At 48.8% G+C, this 20,493-nt stretch overlaps 9 protein-coding genes across 9 annotated transcripts; 3 read left to right on the forward strand and 6 right to left on the reverse strand.

The window, feature by feature from the left end:
- The first annotated feature begins 997 nt into the window (after positions 1-997).
- EI90DRAFT_3046110 (uncharacterized protein) lies at positions 998-2,188 on the forward strand. The gene is made up of 5 exons (XM_039059456.1): positions 998-1,021; positions 1,062-1,280; positions 1,334-1,693; positions 1,757-1,906; positions 1,959-2,188. Exons 2-5 carry the CDS (start codon positions 1,062-1,064, stop codon positions 2,115-2,117), a joined length of 888 nt encoding a protein of 295 aa, XP_038919353.1. The 5' UTR covers positions 998-1,021; the 3' UTR covers positions 2,118-2,188.
- Positions 2,189-6,258: 4,070 nt separating this feature from the next.
- On the reverse strand, positions 6,259-6,827 carry EI90DRAFT_3046126 (uncharacterized protein; the record flags this gene model as incomplete). Its single annotated transcript, XM_039059457.1, has 3 exons — positions 6,259-6,519; positions 6,576-6,746; positions 6,798-6,827. Coding segments are annotated over 2 exons (300 nt in total), but the record flags the coding sequence as incomplete, so codon positions are not given.
- A 605-nt stretch (positions 6,828-7,432) lies between these two features.
- Positions 7,433-8,211, reverse strand: EI90DRAFT_2811194 (uncharacterized protein; the record flags this gene model as incomplete). Its single annotated transcript, XM_039053534.1, has 5 exons — positions 7,433-7,540; positions 7,601-7,731; positions 7,798-7,881; positions 7,941-7,953; positions 8,038-8,211. Coding segments are annotated over 5 exons (510 nt in total), but the record flags the coding sequence as incomplete, so codon positions are not given.
- Positions 8,212-8,428: 217 nt separating this feature from the next.
- EI90DRAFT_3144720 (the SidmDRRA-Rab1 complex) lies at positions 8,429-9,188 on the reverse strand (the record flags this gene model as incomplete). Its single annotated transcript, XM_039065185.1, has 5 exons — positions 8,429-8,536; positions 8,597-8,727; positions 8,794-8,877; positions 8,938-8,950; positions 9,003-9,188. The coding sequence occupies 5 exons, from the start codon at positions 9,186-9,188 to the stop codon at positions 8,429-8,431; spliced, it is 522 nt and encodes a 173-aa protein (XP_038919356.1).
- A 1,088-nt stretch (positions 9,189-10,276) lies between these two features.
- On the forward strand, positions 10,277-12,587 carry EI90DRAFT_3014255 (uncharacterized protein; the record flags this gene model as incomplete). Its single annotated transcript, XM_039056760.1, has 8 exons — positions 10,277-10,426; positions 10,455-10,519; positions 11,005-11,166; positions 11,204-11,262; positions 11,790-11,915; positions 11,976-12,033; positions 12,072-12,373; positions 12,481-12,587. The coding sequence occupies 8 exons, from the start codon at positions 10,277-10,279 to the stop codon at positions 12,585-12,587; spliced, it is 1,029 nt and encodes a 342-aa protein (XP_038919357.1).
- A 538-nt stretch (positions 12,588-13,125) lies between these two features.
- Positions 13,126-14,103, reverse strand: EI90DRAFT_3046141 (60S ribosomal protein l10a). The gene is made up of 5 exons (XM_039059458.1): positions 13,857-14,103; positions 13,695-13,808; positions 13,531-13,646; positions 13,307-13,471; positions 13,126-13,255 (listed from the first exon to the last, which is right to left on the reverse strand). The coding sequence occupies exons 1-5, from the start codon at positions 14,024-14,026 to the stop codon at positions 13,158-13,160; spliced, it is 663 nt and encodes a 220-aa protein (XP_038919358.1). The 5' UTR covers positions 14,027-14,103; the 3' UTR covers positions 13,126-13,157.
- Positions 14,104-14,991: 888 nt separating this feature from the next.
- Positions 14,992-15,770, reverse strand: EI90DRAFT_2912086 (uncharacterized protein; the record flags this gene model as incomplete). Its single annotated transcript, XM_039054446.1, has 4 exons — positions 14,992-15,057; positions 15,107-15,212; positions 15,269-15,390; positions 15,441-15,770. 4 exons carry the CDS (start codon positions 15,768-15,770, stop codon positions 14,992-14,994), a joined length of 624 nt encoding a protein of 207 aa, XP_038919359.1.
- A 1,896-nt stretch (positions 15,771-17,666) lies between these two features.
- On the reverse strand, positions 17,667-17,936 carry EI90DRAFT_2911604 (uncharacterized protein; the record flags this gene model as incomplete). Its single annotated transcript, XM_039054428.1, has 1 exon — positions 17,667-17,936. A coding segment is annotated over one exon (270 nt), but the record flags the coding sequence as incomplete, so codon positions are not given.
- A 191-nt stretch (positions 17,937-18,127) lies between these two features.
- On the forward strand, positions 18,128-20,213 carry EI90DRAFT_3169752 (26S proteasome subunit RPN7-domain-containing protein; the record flags this gene model as incomplete). The annotated part of the gene is made up of 6 exons (XM_039066315.1): positions 18,128-18,278; positions 18,326-18,609; positions 18,661-19,080; positions 19,142-19,342; positions 19,396-19,634; positions 19,682-20,213. The coding sequence occupies 6 exons, from the start codon at positions 18,128-18,130 to the stop codon at positions 19,782-19,784; spliced, it is 1,398 nt and encodes a 465-aa protein (XP_038919361.1). The 3' UTR covers positions 19,785-20,213.
- Positions 20,214-20,493: the final 280 nt, after the last annotated feature.

Genomic DNA, 20,493 nt, shown 5'->3' on the forward strand with positions numbered 1-20,493 from the left:
CTTAGTCCAAGCACACCTGAATGCGCGCCCAGCGCTTACCTGGCCAAAATTGAACCCAACTCCCCTTACTTGTATTTGCACCCCTCGTCCTGCTGGGCTTGACACAGCCACAGCCTGCATCTGCTGCGTGCCCTAAAGTACTCCTGACCCGACTCTACCCAACCAGAGGATGAACCAGAAACTTCTTCATGTAATGATGATCCCCTCATGTGGATAGCTGCACTGCCACGTGACAACGAGGCCGCGGGGTAATAAGAGAGAGTACACACACACACGCTCTAAAGTATTGTGTCGTACTTGTGAATTGGCATGTCAGCCTGCAATGCGGCCCATTCTTGAAGGGATGTGGCAGACACATGCCCAACTGTGCAGCTCTTGGTCCGACCCTCCCACTGCTGCTGCACCCCTGCTTGCCCTTTGCTGGCCGCCGTCTGCAACACTGTAACCCAGCTGCAATCTCCCCGCTTGCCCTGCCGCATGGGCGCTTTGAGCAAGGGAAGGAGATTTATTAATCGATACTATTTTTAGTGCGCTTGTCTTATCTTTCCCCCATTTGTACACTTGTCCCCCCCCCAAGTCGCTGTCCTGATGTCCTCTTTCTGCTCCCCATTTTCCTATTTGTTTCCTGTTATCCATATCCACCGGAACACATCTGCTATTGTCTCCGCACACTTGACATAGCCCGATACTATGATTCGGGATCTCTCCTGAGCATAGAACATCTATGCACTCTTTTCGTGTGGAATAATGATTTAATCATGGTTCACTTTTTTCTGTACAACTGACTAGGGTGTTGAAAAGCAGTGCAGGTCAGCGCATGCGAAGACACGCACTCTAGTTTGTGAATGCGATCCTGTAACTATCTCTGAATATCATTATTGCGATCCCCTGAGGCATGGGAAGTTAAATACCCTGACGCGTGGGAGGAAAGTGGAATTCAAATTTTGAATTGATTGCGATCCCGCGACAACGAAACTATCTGCACAGCCACAAGTCGACTGAGGATAAATCTCCGACCCAGTTCCAACTAGCCAAGCAGTACGTATCCCTCACTTTTCATCATGGACGCATATTTTTCAACCATACCCTCCGTTCATCCTACTGCTTCATCCTTCAGCTCCCACAGCATTGATGTTGATGCTCGATCCCTTTCTTTCAATCTCATCGTACCTCCAAGTTTCTCGTTTACCCCCAGCGATGGCGATCCGACTCAGACTCATCCTGCTCCATCTTCGCTCAAGACAGAGGGTCCGTCCAGTAATGGTGCGGACATAGTCAGGGTGCGTATGCCTCACCGTCAGGCATCCTGCAGTTCTGACGTTTCAACCTATAGGCCGAGGACCTTCCGCCCATGGGTATATCAGCTGCTGAAGGACAGCTCACTATTATTCATGACCGTAATCCTACAGTCGCTTCCATGAGGTCGTTTGATTTGCTGGCTCACATGCCTCCATGTGCCTTCACGACTTACTCTACGGACGTCTTCCTTCGCAACCTGAAGGGAAGTCCGCATGCACAAGAGGCCAAACTCGTCACTGTCAAGCGCTTCGTAAAGAAAAATGGTGCACGGCATCGGTGTCTAGTACTACTGACTCGAGATGGAATCGGCCTTCGGGTGGACCGTCGTCGAGATCATACTCTTTCGTTGCCTCGATTCATTCTGCGCCATGGAAATTCCGACGCAACAGATACGGTGCGCCCTGTGTGTTTTATTTGACAGTATTCAATCACTTGTTGAAGCGTCACCCTGGTATAGGTCACCGTGTCTCAGGACACGCATCTGCTCTCCGACCGGAGATCGAAGGAGGAAGCAACACTAGAGCTACCACTACAGGTCTTGCTCCTCGACTTTATGAGGATTCTTGAGGTTGTGTTGGATGAATGCCATTCATATAGACTATTCGGGGTAAGTGTCGATCGTTTTAGCGGAGGAGCCGTCGACTTACAATCAGAAAAAGGAGAACTGCTGGTTCGTCGCCTCAATTCTTGAAGAGTTATTGGTGGATATGTTTGGAGCTCGCTACGCAATGGGTGAAGCGGCCCGTCTGCCGACGCATTTGGCCAGAAAAACACGTGTTAGGATTCGGAACAGGCTTGGGCTTGGGGAGAATGTCTAGCCAAGGACTTGTTCAATGACTGTGTCTACCTGTATCTAAAGGATTTCTGGCTAGACTCGCATCTCAAAAAATCGAACTAGGCTACTTCTATTATGAGAGTTTTCCTCTCAAGCTGAATGACCGAGCTTGCAGTGCCGTCGGTGTATGGATACTGAAATTTACAGTCCTCATGCATAGACCCGTTGTGATGAAAATCGATATCGTCCGTGAACGTCGAGGCACATCCAGATGGCAATGACATGCGATCGTGGTGTAGCCGCTGGGGAGGGGTGCCGACTGCTGACCCAGGGGCGTGAGCGAATCGATCATAACAGATCCAGGGAATTGTGACTTGGTCCCTGTCTGTACTTCATCTCGTCACAGCGCTGTTGCGTGCCGAAAGATTGAAGTGACTGAGAGCCATTTGATGGCCTAAGTGAGTTCATCGACTCCATGATTGAATCATCACAATCCACACGCGGACACATAGAGCCTTGTTAGGATGAAAGTCGGAATGTTGACAAGTGATATGGCCTAGTAATCCCAGTCGATTATTTCTGCGCTTTTGTCGGTATTTATCAGTGGCTGAAGGTCTTATGGAAACGCATCCACCGACAAGAATGTGAGCCTTCGTATCATATGCATACGGTGGTTCGCGTGAAAACCCATAAACGCCGACAAGAAATACAAGCACAAGTGCCCATTCGAATTTACCTGGCACGGACCATGAGGCGAGTCCAATTCGCCGCAGAGGACTGTGATCGTACCGGGCGTACAAGACAGATAGAAGCCGTGAACCATTCTCCAATTGTGCTTCGAGTCCAATCGGAGGGAGTTGACTGTGGCGCCGCCTCATTGAACAAAGCTCGAGTACTCAATAACAACGAGTGGGTACGAGTTTGGATTAGTTCTGGAAGGTCTAGTGGGTGCAAGAGCCCAAGCGGCACATACATGGGGCGGCATCAATGATCGAGGCGCGTGGGATTTGGGATGGGCAACAGATTACCATGACGATCGTAACAAGCTTAACACACGAAAGAAACAATGGAAGGGATGAAGAAAGTATACAACTAAGCATGTTAGCGTTGAGAACGTCTATAACCAGTGATTGAGCGCCACCATAGGGAAATCTGCGGGCCCTTCAACGAAGCTCCGGTCCATATTATATTTTAGCGGGTGCGGTGGAGCTTAGTCATGTTTCAAAGTCCGGCTACTGAATGGAGAACTTACTGAATTGCTTGAAAAGGGTCCCACTGAATAGGGTGTGAAAGTTGATGACATGCTGAGTATTACGATTTATCTCTTCCATGACATGATAGATATTATGGCTTTGTTTGTCAGCCTAGTCAGCCATCTAATGACGGCCTATAGAGGGGGGGCCGTTTGGCCTTCAAATGGGCCTAAAAGGGGGTATTTACTAGTGGATGTCCTGGGATGTCCTGGGATGATTCTATAATTCAATCAAATTCAATCAAATGCTTCTGTGATTCAATCAAATTTGTATTATTCAGGGTAGACATTCAAAACATAATGCCGCAATTGAATCTGATTTCCCATGACAATCCTCAGGCTGCTCAACTGTCTGTGCACAATGCTGGCCACTGTCTGAAGGGGTGTCAGCACTGTTTCCCACGGCCCCAACACACTTTACACAGATAGATAGCCCCTTTGAATAGCTTCCAGAATATATATTTTGAGACTGAATTGACCAATAAATTATCGAGAAAAAACACAAAATACTTTTTTGGACGCAAGTCTTTGGGTTAGTGTGGCTGTCCAACTCAATGTCTGTGCACAATGCTGGCCACTGTCTGAAGGGGTGTCAACACTGTTTCCCACGTCCCCAACACACTTTACGCAGATGGATAGCCCCTTTGAATAGCTTCCAGAATATATATTTTGAGACTGAATTGACCAATAAATCATCGAGAAAAACGCAAAATACTTTTTTGGACGCGAGTCTTTTGGGTTAGTGTGGCTGTCCACCTCATGTCTGTGCACAGTGCTGGTCATTGTCCGGAGGGGTGTCCAGACTGTTTCCCACAGTGTCAACACACTTTGCGTAGTTGGATAGCCCCTTCAAATAGCTTCCAGAATATATAATTTGAGACTAAATTGACAAGCAAGTTATTGAGAAAAATGCAAAATACTTTTTTGGACACGAGTCTTTGGGATATCAGTGACCCGGGAATTTCGATGACTTCGATGACTGTCAGTGAAATTTAGTCCAAAGACTCATGTCCAAAAAAGTATTTTGCATTTTTCTCAATAACTTGCTTGTCAATTTAGTCTCAAATTATATATTCTGGAAGCTATTTGAAGGGGCTATCCAACTACGCAAAGTGTGTTGACACTGTGGGAAACAGTCTGGACACCCCTCCGGACAATGACCAGCACTGTGCACAGACATGAGGTGGACAGCCACACTAACCCAAAAGACTCGCGTCCAAAAAAGTATTTTGCGTTTTTCTCGATGATTTATTGGTCAATTCAGTCTCAAAATATATATTCTGGAAGCTATTCAAAGGGGCTATCCATCTGCGTAAAGTGTGTTGGGGACGTGGGAAACAGTGTTGACACCCCTTCAGACAGTGGCCAGCATTGTGCACAGACATTGAGTTGGACAGCCACACTAACCCAAAGACTTGCGTCCAAAAAAGTATTTTGTGTTTTTTCTCGATAATTTATTGGTCAATTCAGTCTCAAAATATATATTCTGGAAGCTATTCAAAGGGGCTATCTATCTGTGTAAAGTGTGTTGGGGCCGTGGGAAACAGTGCTGACACCCCTTCAGACAGTGGCCAGCATTGTGCACAGACAGTTGAGCAGCCTGAGGATTGTCATGGGAAATCAGATTCAATTGCGGCATTATGTTTTGAATGTCTACCCTGAATAATACAAATTTGATTGAATCACAGAAGCATTTGATTGAATTTGATTGAATTATAGAATCATCCCAGGACATCCCAGGACATCCACTAGTAAATACCCCCTTTTAGGCCCATTTGAAGGCCAAACGGCCCCCCCTCTATAGGCCGTCATTAGATGGCTGACTAGGCTGTACTTTTGTCAAGGGAGTTCCGAGTTTGGCTGTCATGTGGTGGCAGTGATTCGGGGTGATTCCGGCGACGACTGCGGATGCTTGCGGATGGCTACCCGTCAGAATTCCCTACTAGTACTACGAGTTACAACCACTGGTTGCTCCAACCATTAAATAGAATCCACTCTGTTTTCAATTATCAGTCCCAGAGCATGTGTTGGACTTAAACTTGCGATTACTGAGTACGTCGCATCCACAACAACTCTCTGTGTCTACGATTGCAAACGCTCTTGCATCAGGATAGTCTTATCCAGCCTGATACGAGTGATGTCCTTTGAGCTCGCAGTTGACCCAGATGACGTCGAGGTAAAAGCGAAGTGAAAGTGAATGATAGATTCCCGATTGACTCTACTCTCAGCATTGTGAGCCAGTCTTGGGTGAAATCCAGACCAGAAGAGGGATTTCAGTTGCCTGTCCTTGTTCGGGCCTTGTAATTGCGATCGCGTGTCAACCAGGTGAGTGTAATTTCATGTCCAGAAATCCCGGAGTCCCTATTTTGATGCGCTTTTGACCTAGTTCAGATCCAGTTTAGTCAACCGCGAACCCCCCTCTATTGTTCATATACAACAATGTAGCCGAATGACCATGCTACGCAGGTTGGTGTTTGACTCTAGCATGCACATATCTCTGGTACAATTTAGAATCGAATAAAGAATCCTTGTTGCTGGTGTATGACCTTTGAGGAACATGCTGGGGGATGCATTTAGGATTAGTCCGCATGGCTCAGAATAGCACCTCGAAAGGCTTCAGTCAATTGCTTAGCTTGTGGTCGATCCAATGGCTCCACATTCCAGCATTGTTTTAAAATGTGAAGCGGAAGGAGCGACTTACACCCTTCTAGCTGTTCAGGAGCAATAGGCGGCGTGCCGCTCACAATCGCAGCTAAGAGGGCCTTATCGCTGCGGATGGTTTCATACGGTCTTTTGTCTAGTAAGATCTGGGCATGTCACAAACTCATAAACTTTAGCAACCAATGAGCTCTCGGGCCTCTGACCTCAATGCAAGTGCACCCATAAGCATAAATGTCAGCTTCCATTGTCTTGTCCTCACGATCCAGTAATTCAGGAGCTGAGAAGCGAAGGCTCATTCCAACAGTCGTGAATGTGAACCCTGTGGGATTATTGTCCAAGATCCTCGAGAGGCCAAAATCACAGATACAGGCACGTCCGTCCGAGGCGATCAGAATATTTTGCTGAATAACCTCAATCTCAGAATCCCAGCCAGCCTGTAAGCAAGGAAAACACTCACCCCCTTGATATCACCATGTACAATTGGGGGAAGTTGTGAATGGAGACATTCCAATCCTGAAGCTACGTCAGAGCACTTGGGAATGTCCGTCAATTCCTCAATCTTCCAAGAAATAGAGAGATGACGCGCACAATCATGTTTCTGTTAGCACTGGGATGGTATTTGAGGAAGCTGATTGCGTCCCTCTCTGAATACCAGGGAGAGACAAAACCAGGGCCATGGATACCATTCACGTAGCCCAGAAGTGGAACCAAGTTGGCATGGCTCAGACGCGACCATACGCGTATCTCTCTTTTCAGGCGCTGGAGTACGACATCAACGTGACTGCATCATCCCGACACGGGCAGGCGCACTTTCCATTGTTTCTCCTCAGGATTCGAATCCTGTGAATACGATAAGTGGAGCACTTTCACAGCAACTTCCTGGAAGCACTCAATATCAACTTCAAACTGGGACGCAACAAATGCTGACTTGGGTGGGAGTGCCCAGTGGGTCGGGCACCCATGTGCCTTTGTACACGAGCGAGTATCCTCCTCTGTCGACTTGGCGCATCGAGGAGATTTGTTGGGTGAGATCACGGCAATCAAATGCACCCAACACCTCTACCTCCTCAACGTCACCTGCACGAGTAACACAACTCTCAGTTGGGCGTTTGACAGGGGTTGAGGGCGAAATCACTAGAGGGGTGGCAACTAGGCCCCCCTTGTCACCACTTAGAACAGGGCTATGCCTACCCCCCTTGACTGACTTCTCTTGAGTCGGGGGACCGGATGCTCGTGTGGCGCCCGTAGAGTCGGCAAGCAGGTGATTGGCGGGTGACGCACGGGCGTCAGACGGGAGGGTCGGAGCGGGGAGGACGGAGAGTGAGTGGCGCAGCTCAGCTACTGATTGGCCAGGAGTGACCATGCTGGCTGATGTAGAGGTCGACCCCAATCTGAGAGTTCGAGCGATCAGCAGTTTTACTCTGGTGTAATAAGCAGAAAGGAACTCACCGGTCTTTGATCTGCTTAGCCATGGTCAAGAAAACCTGTTCCACATTAGTTGAACTCTTTGCCGAAGTTTCAAAGAAGGGAATAGCCAACTGGTCGGAAAATTCCTGGAGAAATTGCACATAAAGGGAGGCATAAGGATACCCCAGTAGAAGATACGCAGGTACCTTGGCAACGGTGTATTCCACAACCTTCTTGCTCGTCAAATCTGACCTAGTTCCAACCAAGAGTTTGTTCACCCCTTCAGACGCATATGACTGGATCTCCTGTAGCCACCGCTTGACGTTTGTGAATGACCCTATACAATTACAGTGCCGCTAAGAATCAGTATGACAAGTGAGAGGGAGGGATGGATGCCTCATACTATCGTCCGTCACATCATACACGGCAATAATCCCGTCTGCACTGCGGCAAATCGAGTAAGCCACTGGTCGGAAGCGCTCTTGGGCTGTGCACGATCGTTTCGAGATGATTATTATCGCTGCAACTAATTCCATAATAACCGACCTGCTATGTCCCACTGGAGAAAGAAGTTCAGGTTAGTCCCATATCACTTGAGGGTACGCCACCAACACCATTTGCTGTTTACAGAAGATGAACTCACAATCTGCAGCTTGACGGTCTTCCCTTCCAGTTTTATGGTACGAATCTTAAAATTGGCACCAATGGTACCGACGAAACTCTCGGCATAAGTTCCATCCACAAAGCGGAGCAGTAGACTAGTCTTCCCAACGGCCGCGTCGCCAATCAACACGACCTTGAACAGATGGTCGCATTCGTTGTCACCATTCGGAACAGGGCTATTTTGCCTAACTGGCATCTCTTGAGTAGGAGAAAAAAAGAAGGAGCGGAGGGAGTGGCGCAGCCCAGCCACTAATTGGCCAGGTATGGTCACGCTGGCTTTTGAGCTATCGCCAGCTGATGTGGGGGTCCGCCCTAATCTGAGAGTTTGAACGATTAGCACCTTTACTCTGGTGTAATAAGTAGAAAGGGACTCACCGGTCTTTAATCTGCTTAGCCATGGTCAAGAAAACCTGTTCCACATTAGTACCATTTTTTGCCGAAGTTTCGAGGAAGGGAATAGCCAATTGATCGGCGAATCCCTGGAGGAATTGCACATAAAGGGAGGTATCAGGATGCCTGGGTAGAGGATACGCAAGTACCTTGGCGACGGTGTATTCCACAACCTTCTTGCTCGTCAAATCTGACCTAGTTCCAACCAAGAGCTTGTTCACCCCTTCAGACGCATATGACTGGATCTCCTGTAGCCACCGCTTGACGTTTGTGAATGACTCTATACGATTACAGTGCCGCTAAGAATCAGTATGACAAGTGAGAGGAAGGGATGGATGCCTCATACTATCGTCCGTCACATCATACACGGCAATAATCCCGTCTGCACTGCGGCAAATCGAGTAAACCGCTGGTCGGAAGCGCTCTTGGGCTGTACACGATCGCTTCGAGATGATTATTATCGCTGCAACCTAATTTCATAAAAACGGACCTGATGTGTCCCACTGGAGAAGGTTAGTTCCACATCAGGCAACAGCACTTGCTGGATAAACTCACAATTTGCAGCTTGACAGTTTCCCCTTCCAGTTTTAGGATGCGAGTCTTAAAGTCGGCACCAATGGTAGCACGGGAATACTCGGTGTAGGTGGCATCTACAAAGCGGAGCAGTAGACAAGACTTCCCGACGGCCACATCGCCAATCAACACGACCTTAAACACGTAGTCGCATTCAGGAGTGTTCATTGTTGTATGCCCTGAGTGATTAGTTAGTGGTATCGAAAGCTCAAGTAGATTTGAAGAGATCTTCAAGATCGGCGGCAACGGCGTTTACTGTAATGCCTCGCAAAGGCGAAGTTTTTCGCGTAGCCCGAAACGTGACCTTGTCTTGTGCTCTAGGCAGGACCCAGCCTCTATATATCTTGGTTTAATATCCTTATTTCACACGACTAATCACGATGGTATCTAGCGCTGAATGGTGCCGCATGGTCCTGCGTTTTTGCAGCGTTGATGGGACCTTGCGGGTGTTCACTAGTCCTCGCGTTTATTTGTCTTCACGTGATTTTTTCACGTCAGTGTTGTCCCGTTGGCCGAATATATTTCTATTTCTCCCCGCTCCCTCAGCGCTGCCTTCGCGTTTGCTCCATCGGGACTGGTAAGTCCTTACTTGGTCGACGACATCCTTACCAACCCCAACCAACCCCCTATACTCTGGCATGGACAGGGTCAAACATTGAAATTACGCCCTCCGGGGAACTGCAACAGTTATGTTTTTGATCGATATATAACCCACATTCGATCCCTATACCCATAAATTCACTACCCATGCGGCAAAGTTGCTGGAGGCTCGGGCGTTGGGTTTCAGGGAAACCCCTAACAAAAGCAGCCCAGTGGCCTCCCACGCCGGTGTAGAGATCTAAAGTTCTCCGAGTAACAGATATGTAATTACCATTGCGTATCTGAGGTTGTGCCAAATGCGGGGTGACAAGGTTGACACAAGTTATGAAATTTGCAATGATGCCTTCAAAGATCTGCCTCATCGGCATTCAGGGTAAAGAAGCGAATTTCGTCAAGGTGCGAATGGTAGTCCTACGAATGGCAGTGGCACGGCATACACTAGTTTTACAACTTGCTGATTGCGAGGGACTCTCAAGGGGAATGAATTTCGGAACCAGGCCAAAGCAGAACGGGACTCTATCTACATAATATACTATCTAATCAGACGGTATAAGCACTTAGTGTAAACGGCCGGAACCCGAGCTGGTCCCGGCCTATGGATTGACGCGCGCGGGCATCGTGCGACCCGTTTTGGTAATATACAAAGAGATACAACGATGCCAAAAGGAAATCGAGAAACACAGATACGGATACAAAGTATCGGGGTGGTGAAAAGCGGAGGGGGTGGGCGGACGCAACAAATAGAGGAACAAACGCTAGAAGCAGAACTGAGGCAGCACAAGTGCCGCAGTAAGACTCCGCAAGGAGTAAGCACAGGTGAGATGAACTCACTAGGATGCACAGCGCAACAAAGGGTTGAGGGGAAACTTCAATGCAGACAACTTAACTGAAGCACACATGTAAGTTTCCGGCCCTGTTGCATATTGTGAGTTGCCATTGATAAGCCACATGTTTTGGGTCAGCAGGCATGAAGTGGCTGCTTCGCCCGTCCGATTGTGGTCCAGTTGAATTCGCTCTGTCGATGTGCTTCCTCCCAATCGCCGAGTAACACCTTGCGATGCCAACACTTTGTACTCATGTGAGGCAGCTGCTTCGCAGCGTGATGGTGGCACTTTAAATTCGCTCTGACCTTGAAGGGCTTCCTCTCGATCATATCCCGCACTTACACCATTTCCCCTTGAGGAATTGGGGACCGCCTCTCGCCGGTGGCCCATCTGTTTTCATCAGCTCATCTCGGCGTTGGCGTGCTGCTCGCCCTTTTTTAACGATGGGCAAGCAAGAGTTTCTTCTTCCGACTCAGTCCAGGCGACATTCACCAATAGACGCCCTAATTGGAACATGATTGCTCTTTTGGCTTCGGTCTTGACCCTCCAGTGTCCAATAGCCTTCGCATTCGCCTGCCCCACACTTCTTCAATTTGCCCTCAAACCCCGGCCTTGTCGCTCAAAATTCACAAAGAGCTTCTTGCTGATGTGGAGAACGAGTACGCCACCGATGTTTTCACGTCGCAGCTCGTGGAATGGCTCGGAGGAGCCGTTCGAATTGAGTGAGTGGATAACGTCTATCTATTCACTACGGACCAGAGTCAACCCACATTTCGCCAGAACCGTGACGTACGGTGGTATCGGAGACGTCGGGAATGGTTCTTGGTGGGGCGGCTTTGAGTTTTGCTTCATCTGACCGCGACATAGATACGGCCGCCTAGAACGTTGCCAAAGTTAATGCATAGGCCTTGTTCATTGTTGGGAAAGGTTCCGATGCGTCCTTCTGTTTTGGCGCACCAGAATTTGCTCAATCGAATTGCTGGGCTGATTCAATCGCTCAGGAAATTGTCCTCCACATGTAGTTCCAGTGGAAGAAGAGACTGTCGCTCAATGGACTCATCAGCCCTTTTCTGGTGATTTCGATGGCGCGAGCTGGTTTATCAAACCTTAGCCACGTTTCACCAATGAACTACATCCGTAATTCAGAGGATTTCCTATGGGGACGAGGGAGTTGCGACAACAAAAACGCGCTGGTTGGGGTCCTGTACTTATGGTATCTTCTATATTTTCTCGGTGCTGATCATCCTTTCAGGATTATTTGGAGATTTTGCTCAAGCATGGATAAGAGCCTGCTCGGACAATCCTCCTTGCTTCTGGGATCGACAAGGAAATCACATATGTATAGATTCAAGAACGTCACTGGACGATTTGGCAACAGAACATCCACAGCCTGAGGGTGCGCGGCACATCGCCAGCTACTTTCTCTCCACGTATGGGGAACATTATTTCGCGATGATTGTAGATGAGGGAGGTAGGCAGCTCTGCTTGGTTGAAGTTAAGGACGTTCAAACTTCCCCCCGATTTCCCATAGCCATACAGTTTGAAGCGTTCGGCATTGAAGCTGCTGCACTGAGAAGGGCTATATCGACGTGAGAGTTTCTGTTGCTAGCCCTGACGGCCATTCAAGCATTGGCTTGCTGGCTTTAGCTGTTGTTCACCCGGAAGAAAATCCCGAACCAGCACATTTAACTCGGACTTTCCCTGTGTACGCGCTCTTTCAATGCCAGACGGAGCATTCGCCTATTGAAGGAAGGCACTCGAGAGAGTCTCCACAGCGATGTAGCTCTCAAGAGCTTATTTTTGCCTCAGAGTTGGGTGATTTGAGCCGACTTTTGTTGCGCACAACACAGGCCGTCAACGTTATCGGAGGAGGCGTGAAGGTCAATGCGTTGCCGGAACTCCCATCAATCATCGCACCACCCCAGACAGGTAAACACTGATATCGCTCGCCAGCTGTTTCTTGATGTTTTCCTGCTCACATTTCTGCCCCGTTGTTCAGCTCTTTGAACGCTACCCACTCAATTATATTTAGATAGGCTTGTCTGATCCAAACTGGGACAGGCCAGGCTTTCACATTCTGAATCATTGGTGCCTCATCGGCATTGAGGATCAGATAAGTAAAGAATTTGGCCCCGCTTGCTGACTGATTCTTATATGGGCGTATGTCATCCCTTCCAATATGGCGGTACCGAAAAACGTGCAGAGTCTCCTTCCCGGAGTGCTTCGTGTCTAGATCTTTAACGGCGTCATTTGCGAATTTCATAATCTGTGTCAACATTGACTTGATATTGACACGTCATGCTGTGGTAACCCAATAATCGTTGCTCAGAGACCTGTGAACCTAGGAGCATATTTTCACGCTGCATCAAGAATGCGCACCTTGGAGTTTGGTCTGCGGGTATTTATCCCCAATATACAGCCGCCACGAACATATGTACCGGTGTCTCGCCTTGGAGCTCGGCGGGTCTATTCACACTTTGGAAACAACCACAACCTCGCAAGAACTTATCGAAAACATAATAGACAATACGATCATATCAGCTTGAAATCGTCAATGCGTACGTTTACATGCAAGAAAGGACCACATCAGCTCCCAATCGATGACAAAAAATGAAATCGTTGGTATAAGCGTGCGAAGCTTCATGTTGTGCATTGCAGCCCATCCCCCACTCCACAACGCAGAGCGATATCCCAGATCGCCAGCATGAAGTAATCAATAAAGCCGCAGGGGCTTGCTCATAGTGGTTTTGAGATGCAGAGACTTGACGTTTTGCCAGTGCTTCTTGAGCAGCGAAACCAAGAAGTTAACGCCTTGGGTAGGGGGTTAGTTGGAGTGAAGACGCAGGGCAACGACGAACGTACTAAGCATGACATTGGCGAGAATTTGATCTTCCGTCATTTCAACGTGCCCAACGGCCACACCCAGACAGAGGACCTTCTTCAACTGGAACTTGATAGTCGACTTGACTTCAACCACCTTATTCGCAAGGTCTTCACCAGGCGAAATTGGGGTGGGGAATTTACCAGCTAGAAAGGACGATAGGATAAAGAACGAAACTAGCGAAAGTCTTAAGGACATCGCTTACCCTTAGAGAGACCAGGACCAAGAAGTCGAGGAATTTGCTTGATCAAACTTTCCGAGGACAAGAAAGCATCATACTTCTTGGCAAGCTTCTTGACCAACTTCTTGTTCTTGTTAAGCCTGAAAGGCATCAGATGATGAGAGCCGCCAGTTAAGGCCATTCCTCACTTCTTCAAATCCTCTGCTGTCATATACTCGAGCTCAATTTGCTTCGCACGATCAACGTCGTGGGCATCTGCCAGAATACAAAGGGAGATGCGAGGACGAGGGATGTTAGGAAGCCTTTCCAAATTATAAGCTACCATTCATCAAGGAATTACTCTGGCTTACTTCACTGTCCCAGAGAAACGCTTGTCACGCTGGGGGTCATAGTTCTTGAGACCAATCTGGAGTTCAACGGTCTGGAGGAATTTTCGACGCTTCTCGGGGTCATTTGCAGTATCAAGAAGGCTCTTGATAGAGCTTCGCACGCTTGTCGCTGAGAGCTTAGAAGTGCTCATGCGGTCCTAAGCTGAGTGGAGAAGAGGTGGTGAGGGTTGTAAAATAGTAATACAATTTCCGAGGAACTGCATAGCTCGGCAATGGCCGATTCCATGTGGCCGGCGTACCCCGAAACTCTTCCCCCTTCCTTATCGCACAACGCGACCACAAGAACACCCTATCTTGCAATGACGATCCGTTACGGCGGGATAGCTGCACTACGTGACAATGAGGCGGTCGGGCAATCAGGGGCCAATACTCTCGCACACCACACTGTACGCCACCACACTCACTTCGAACAAAGTCGGAGCGGGAAACCCACTTGCTTGCACCGTTGAAAGTCCCGTAACTCAGGGATGACCGACTTATGCTGAGCTGCTGAACTCAGATTATCCCACTTATCCCATGTCGACAGTAACTTGGTCTAACGTTGATGTTACCTCCACTTCCTGCTAACAGTATGCAGCCAAATCCTACGATTCCATCAGACGGGGCAAAGTATAGCTGCATGCGCACGTTGGTGCGAGGCGAATCCACAACTCCATTGGATTTGCAGCGCGGTGCCAAAAAAAATCCATCCTACTCTTGCTCCATTCACCGCTTATAGATTACGTCTCAGGGATAATTTCAGATGACTTTACTCTTCGACTCGAGATTTTTTGGCTACTCTGTCCTTGCGTAAACGGGCTTAATTGGTAAGCTGCTCCAACAGGTTGAGTGGCTTTGAGGTGTGCCGGCTACCCGGAGTCCCATTTGACTCTAGCTTTGAACAAGTTATGCAGGGTACGCATTCACAGTAAAAACAATGTACGAATGAAGAAACACACAAGATGGCCGTGCCCCAGGCAGGAATGAATTTCTTTAAGGTGAGGTTTAAAGGATGTGTTACTCTGTACAGTGCTACATCGAATGGAGATTATTTGAACGGGGGATGATACACTATGCGAATCAGAATTTGAATACAGTGGGTCGAAGAGAAACGCTGTTAACGGATATCAATTATTTCTAAATCAGCTTCCTCAATCATTTGGACATGGTCACTATCGGCGTCCTGCAATGGGGTCAGCAGGGTTGAAAGAAACCTAAATTAGATATTTCACCGTATATATAGGTTGTGAATCAGAATGAGGGTGAAAAGATGATTTCTGGGCACATGAGCGTACAATACCAAGCCCAGGAGGATCAGTAAGGCGGAAGATGCCAAAACTATTGGTGTTGTGGGCATCAGTTGATGACTTCATGAGTGATGAAAGTGAACATACTTCGGTGTATGATTTGGGGCACAGACAATTGCCACGGCTTCAGGCAAAGAGCTCTGGTAGCCACTATGAGTGTGAAGATCCAGTGAGGACATGAAACAGGATTGAGTCGGGTGGGTGTGAATCTAAATCAAGGCATGGAGTAGGACTTCAGGCGCCGTTCCAAACGACGTACCCAACCAATGGTTATTAGACCCCGTTTTTCCTGAACTTCAGCTACAAGCTCTTCATTCACCATAGTACAAGTGTCCTCTGTGCCTATTTGCTTGGGTATCAAGAGTGTGGATATCTCGAATACTGGCGCGCGGAATCTACCAAGAAGTAAGCCACAAGTCTCCCGCTTTTGTGTGGTGTTCAGAGCTGCAATCGAGAGGAACCGGGAGAGCGCAGACTTGGGCAACACGACCTTTCGGAGTTGGCCAAGAGGAACAAAGGAATTTTGGCGTGAATGATTGGGTCCGGAAGAATAATGGCTCGAATTTGATAATGGAGGACCAGCCCTCATATCAGGGTAGGGACTACTCCTGATGGAAGGCAATAAAGGCCGCGGCGAAGGACCTCTTGATTGAGGTGCCTTATTTGGCCATGGGGTTACCCCAAGGTGTGGATCGGGCCTAGTGGGAACCTCTGTTACTCCGATGGGCTGAAATAGCAGCGCATTTGGTGTTCCGTCTTGTTGAGCGAACATGGAATCGGGTGAAGGTGCATACCCTTGGAATCGCTGATGGGAAGACATGAGGTTAGGAGGGATGGTTTGGTTTAAGAAAGGTAGGAGTTCCCTTGGGGCAGGCGAAGTGGTTGTTATAGGAGATGGATATCTATGAATTGAATCAGCTTTCGGCTGGTATTTAGTTTGACACTGAACTCACGATCGGTGCCTTGCCTCGCGATTTGGATTCCTGGGATCCTCCACTGGGCCTTGGAGGTGCCCGCGGGAGCGTGTCGGGCTTTCAAGGGATAACGTACCTGGCCCCAAATGGAGATCCGTAGGATGTGGAATCTTGAGAAGCGCTCCGTTCGTACGGGAATCACTGTGATCGCGGGAAGGCGGGGCTACTTGCCCGCCGGTGGGAGTGGCTGGGTATGAAGATGGGATTATCGGGACACCAGGGGTAGGATTGGGGACATTTGGGACAATTGGGGCAGGGATACCACTCACCGGAGGTTGATGAAGGGGAGCTGATGTTGAAGCCTGGGATTCTACGCGCCGCAGGATACGATCAGTGCTCTTAGAGCCGCCACTGGGCAGTGTTGGGTTAGTGGGGGCAGGGCCTGGCGGCCGCTGCATTGAAGGGAGTGGGTGTTGTAATTGATCTATTGAGGATTGCCTATACCCGTTGGATATCTCGCGCCGAATCCTGAGCTCTTCTTTCTCTCTGGCTATTTGGGCCTGTAATTGACGTTCCTTCTGCTCTCTCTCCTCCACTTGTGCCCTGGCTTCCATCCGCGCTGTGGCACCAGCCTTGGCTTGCTCCTCGGCTTTCTTCTCGGCTCTCCGCTGTGTTTCTCGTGCTATCCGGGCATGCACTTCCTGAGCAGCTTGCTCTTGCCGTTGACGCCCAATTTTTGCGTCCCTCTCTCTCGCCTCGATCCTGCGAGCTCTGTCAAAAAAGAGCTTCCTAACGTGTGCTTCGCGCTCTCCCTGGAGAGTGGCCTGATCTTGCAGCTCGCGCTCGCAAGTGGCGGAACGATGACTACCGTTAAGCCTCCGATCCTTCTCCTCTATCCAGCCTCGCTCTTCAATTCCAGTACTCTCGACGACCTCGAGGGCCTGTCGGAGTCGAGCGGCTTCGGGGAGGGGGGCTGGGTTCATCAAACAAGCCTCAAGGTCCGCATCAAACTTCCGCTGCATACGCCCAAGAGCTTCCCGAAGATCATCCCGGCGAACCTCTTCGTCGGAGGATTCCCTGCGATATCCATCATCCATGGGCCGATTAAAGTGATGCGATCGAATCCCTAGTTCCGAAGGGGGCTCGCGACTCGGCGTAGGACTCGGTGTCGGTATTAAATGCTCTGAGGCCGAGCTTCGAGGATCTCTACTACGACTTCGACTGGTCCGCTCAGTTTCTCCCATTTCACCCTCTTGAGAATCACTAATGGGCACAATTAGACCAGGGGTAGACCGAGAGATTGGCTGTGCGCGGCTTGATTTTTCTCCTATCGAGTTTGGGGTCCGTGGGTACTGGGTACGTTCCTCGGGAGGAGATCTCAGTCTGCTTTTTTCCTCCCTGCGTTTTCGCAAATGTGGAATGATCCCATTTGCTAACCCTTCCTGGTATTTCCTATATCTCTCCTCAATCTGAGGCTTCAATTCGTCCAATAGCTTCTGCATATTCTTCCCATTCTGATGTCCATAAACGTATGTTAGAACAGAGACGCAGCAGCAATACGCACATAGACGTACAGAGGCAAGGTCGGATTTCTGCTTGGAGCTGAGGACAGTATCATACTGTGAATGGTAAGGGAGCTTATCGAGCATGATAGCTGTAGCCTGAGCCATGTAAATGTAAGCATTCTCGAGGTCATCCTTCTCTTTATGGTGAATGCTCTGGTTTCGAAGAGCGTCTATGGCACGAAGCTGGTCTTTGAAAGATCGTTCAGGGTCATAGGTGTTTGGCCTTGATAGTTCTCTAAGTTCATCCAGAGATCGCGGACGTTGAGTTGGTGCCATTAAGTGGGCTAGGAACCCATGAACAGGGTCTGCGGTCTTTTAAAGGGAAATGGAGAAGGATCGCGGCAGACGATTGGCCGCTCGCAAGTCGCACAGCTTCCTGCCCTTTGTTTGACTCCAAAAGGAAATCTCCGGGTCTCCCGCCTTTGGCACAGCGCTAACAGAGAATTACGAATCGAGATCTTGTGATGATGGCATCTTCTCATGAACTGGAACCATTCATCGAAGAACAGCACACGTTGCCATATGAGGGTAAACGGCCTGTGAAGAAGAGGAGTACCACTGTTGTCATTGACGAGGACCACCCATTCGACTTGGATGGCTATATTTCGCAGTACAGAGGTACCTTGGTGGCTTTTCTATTTCGAACACCGGTTAATCCCCGTAAGTAGGTCGTAATGCCATCAGGAGACTTCGATACATTGCAGAAGAATGCCCTCAACTGGCCATTCCAGCCTTGACTCGCGCTCTGTATCTGCTGCGCCAAACCTACGACGTCAATCAATATCAACTCGTTTACCAAGCATACGCTAGTTACAACTATCCTAACGAAGGAATCCCATACGACCAGGCTTGGGTGGAAGATACCCAGGCTAGAAATACCAGTGATCGGGAGAGGCTTGATACTGAACTGAAAACATATACGAGTAACATGATCAAGGAGAGCATACGGGTATGCTGTCTGGAGTGCACGAGTCTAAATATTGCTTATCAGACACCTTAGATGGCCCATCGAGACCTCGGTGAATACTACTGGTCAGTTGGGGACCCCCCGCAAGCCATAAAGCACTTCAACAAGTCGCGAGAGTATTCGACATCGTCTCAACACGTCCTCGAATACGCACTTAGTGTTCTGCAACTTCTTATTGAAACTTGTGACTATGCACATATTTCCACCTACGTTTTCAAGGCCGAAGGCGCACTTTCGCCGCCAGAGACCAAAGATAAGAAAGGAGCTGCGCCGCCAGCGGGTAGTGCTGCCGCTGCTGCTGCCGCATCTGCGGCCTTGAACCCGGATCGAGAGAAGGCTATAGCAAAAATGGAGTTTGCAAGTGGTATTTCCCACCTTTCTGCAGGGAGTTACGAAAAGGCCGCATTTGCATTCTCTAGGCTCAGTCGCTCCTTAGACGACTGGCTGGGCAAGGTAACAATGTGGCGGCACCATCCCGATTGTGTACAGCCCCTACTGAATTCCCGTTTCCTAGGTCATTGCTCCCGGCGAAGTGGCTATATTCGGAGTGCTGTGTGCGCTGGCCTCGATGTCCCGAAACGCGATTAAAGTAAACTACTGCGAGAACGAGAATTTTGGAATTTTCTACGAACAAGAGCCGTATATCGGAGAAATGCTGGATGCCTTTATGGCTAACAAATTCAAAACTGTGCTCGAACTTCTGGAACGGTATTCAGTGCGAGATCACATCTTGTATTTCATTCCTAGTTCTAACGTCTGGATTTCTAGTCTAAACACAGTTTGGATATACACTTGGGTCGTCACGTTTCGAGATTATCAACTGAAATCAGAAAGCGATCAATCGTTCTGTACTTCCAGCCTTTTGCATCCGCACGATTCGAGAAAATGTCTGCTGCGTTCGGGATCTCTCCTTCTGAAATGGAGAGCATGGCTGTTCAGTTGATTCAGGAAAATCGTATCGACGCTCGTGTTGATAGTCAAAACAAGGCAGGCGCTCACACTTGGAAGTAGAGAAAGGGATTACTGATTTAGTGGTTGAATAGATTCTCATCAGGAAAGACACTGATCCTAGAATGGTTCTGTACAAGCGGGCGCTGAAGACTGCTGAAGAAACACAACGGTCAACAGACAAATTGCTCTGGCGAATGAAGTTGTAAGCTTCCTCCTTAAAATCACCTTGTCAGCCTCAGCCGTCTTATGTCGGGTAATAGGGTACAGTCGGAGCTAGTAGTGAGGCCACCCAAAGTTCAGAGAGACCGGCCGCCCGAAGCCGAAGGCATGGTTATGATGGCCTAATGTTTTGACTAGTTATAATCTGTGCTTACCTGAGCACACTCTCTGTTCACGTAGAGAATTGCCCATGAGTCCGCTGTCCCATGCCTCGCCCCGTGAACTGCAGGCCTGACCAGCTGACCCGAGACTGAATCACTTATCGGCATTGGCGGAATCGTATTGCGTCGAGCTTGTTGAATTTGCAGCATTGATTATTATCACTAACTACGTGATCAGTCCTTACCGATCCAAATTTGTCCTTCAAACGGTGTTTTCTTTTCTCGCTCGTTGGGGCCCTGATTCCACGTTGTCGGCTAGCGTGCCTTGTAATGACTTCCGAGCTCTGGTTGTCAGTTGCAGCATTTACACTCGTCGAAATGTGGCAAATTAAATATCTTGATCACCGATTTTTGAAGAGGTTCATGTTGAATAGCATCTCCATTTATGCCTTGTCCAGCCGCCAGCGTCCTCCTGATTTTCCTTTTCGCATATCAAGAAAACCTGACATCGCACCACCACAACTCTTGGTGAAGGGGGGCCTGACATGCAATGTAAACACTGTCGTGGTTGCTCGACTAAGTATGTAGCCATCAA

Source organism: Cantharellus anzutake, assembly GCF_015039405.1.
Source record: "Cantharellus anzutake strain C23 chromosome Unknown EI90scaffold_11, whole genome shotgun sequence".
Taxonomy (NCBI): Eukaryota; Fungi; Basidiomycota; class Agaricomycetes; order Cantharellales; family Hydnaceae; genus Cantharellus; species Cantharellus anzutake.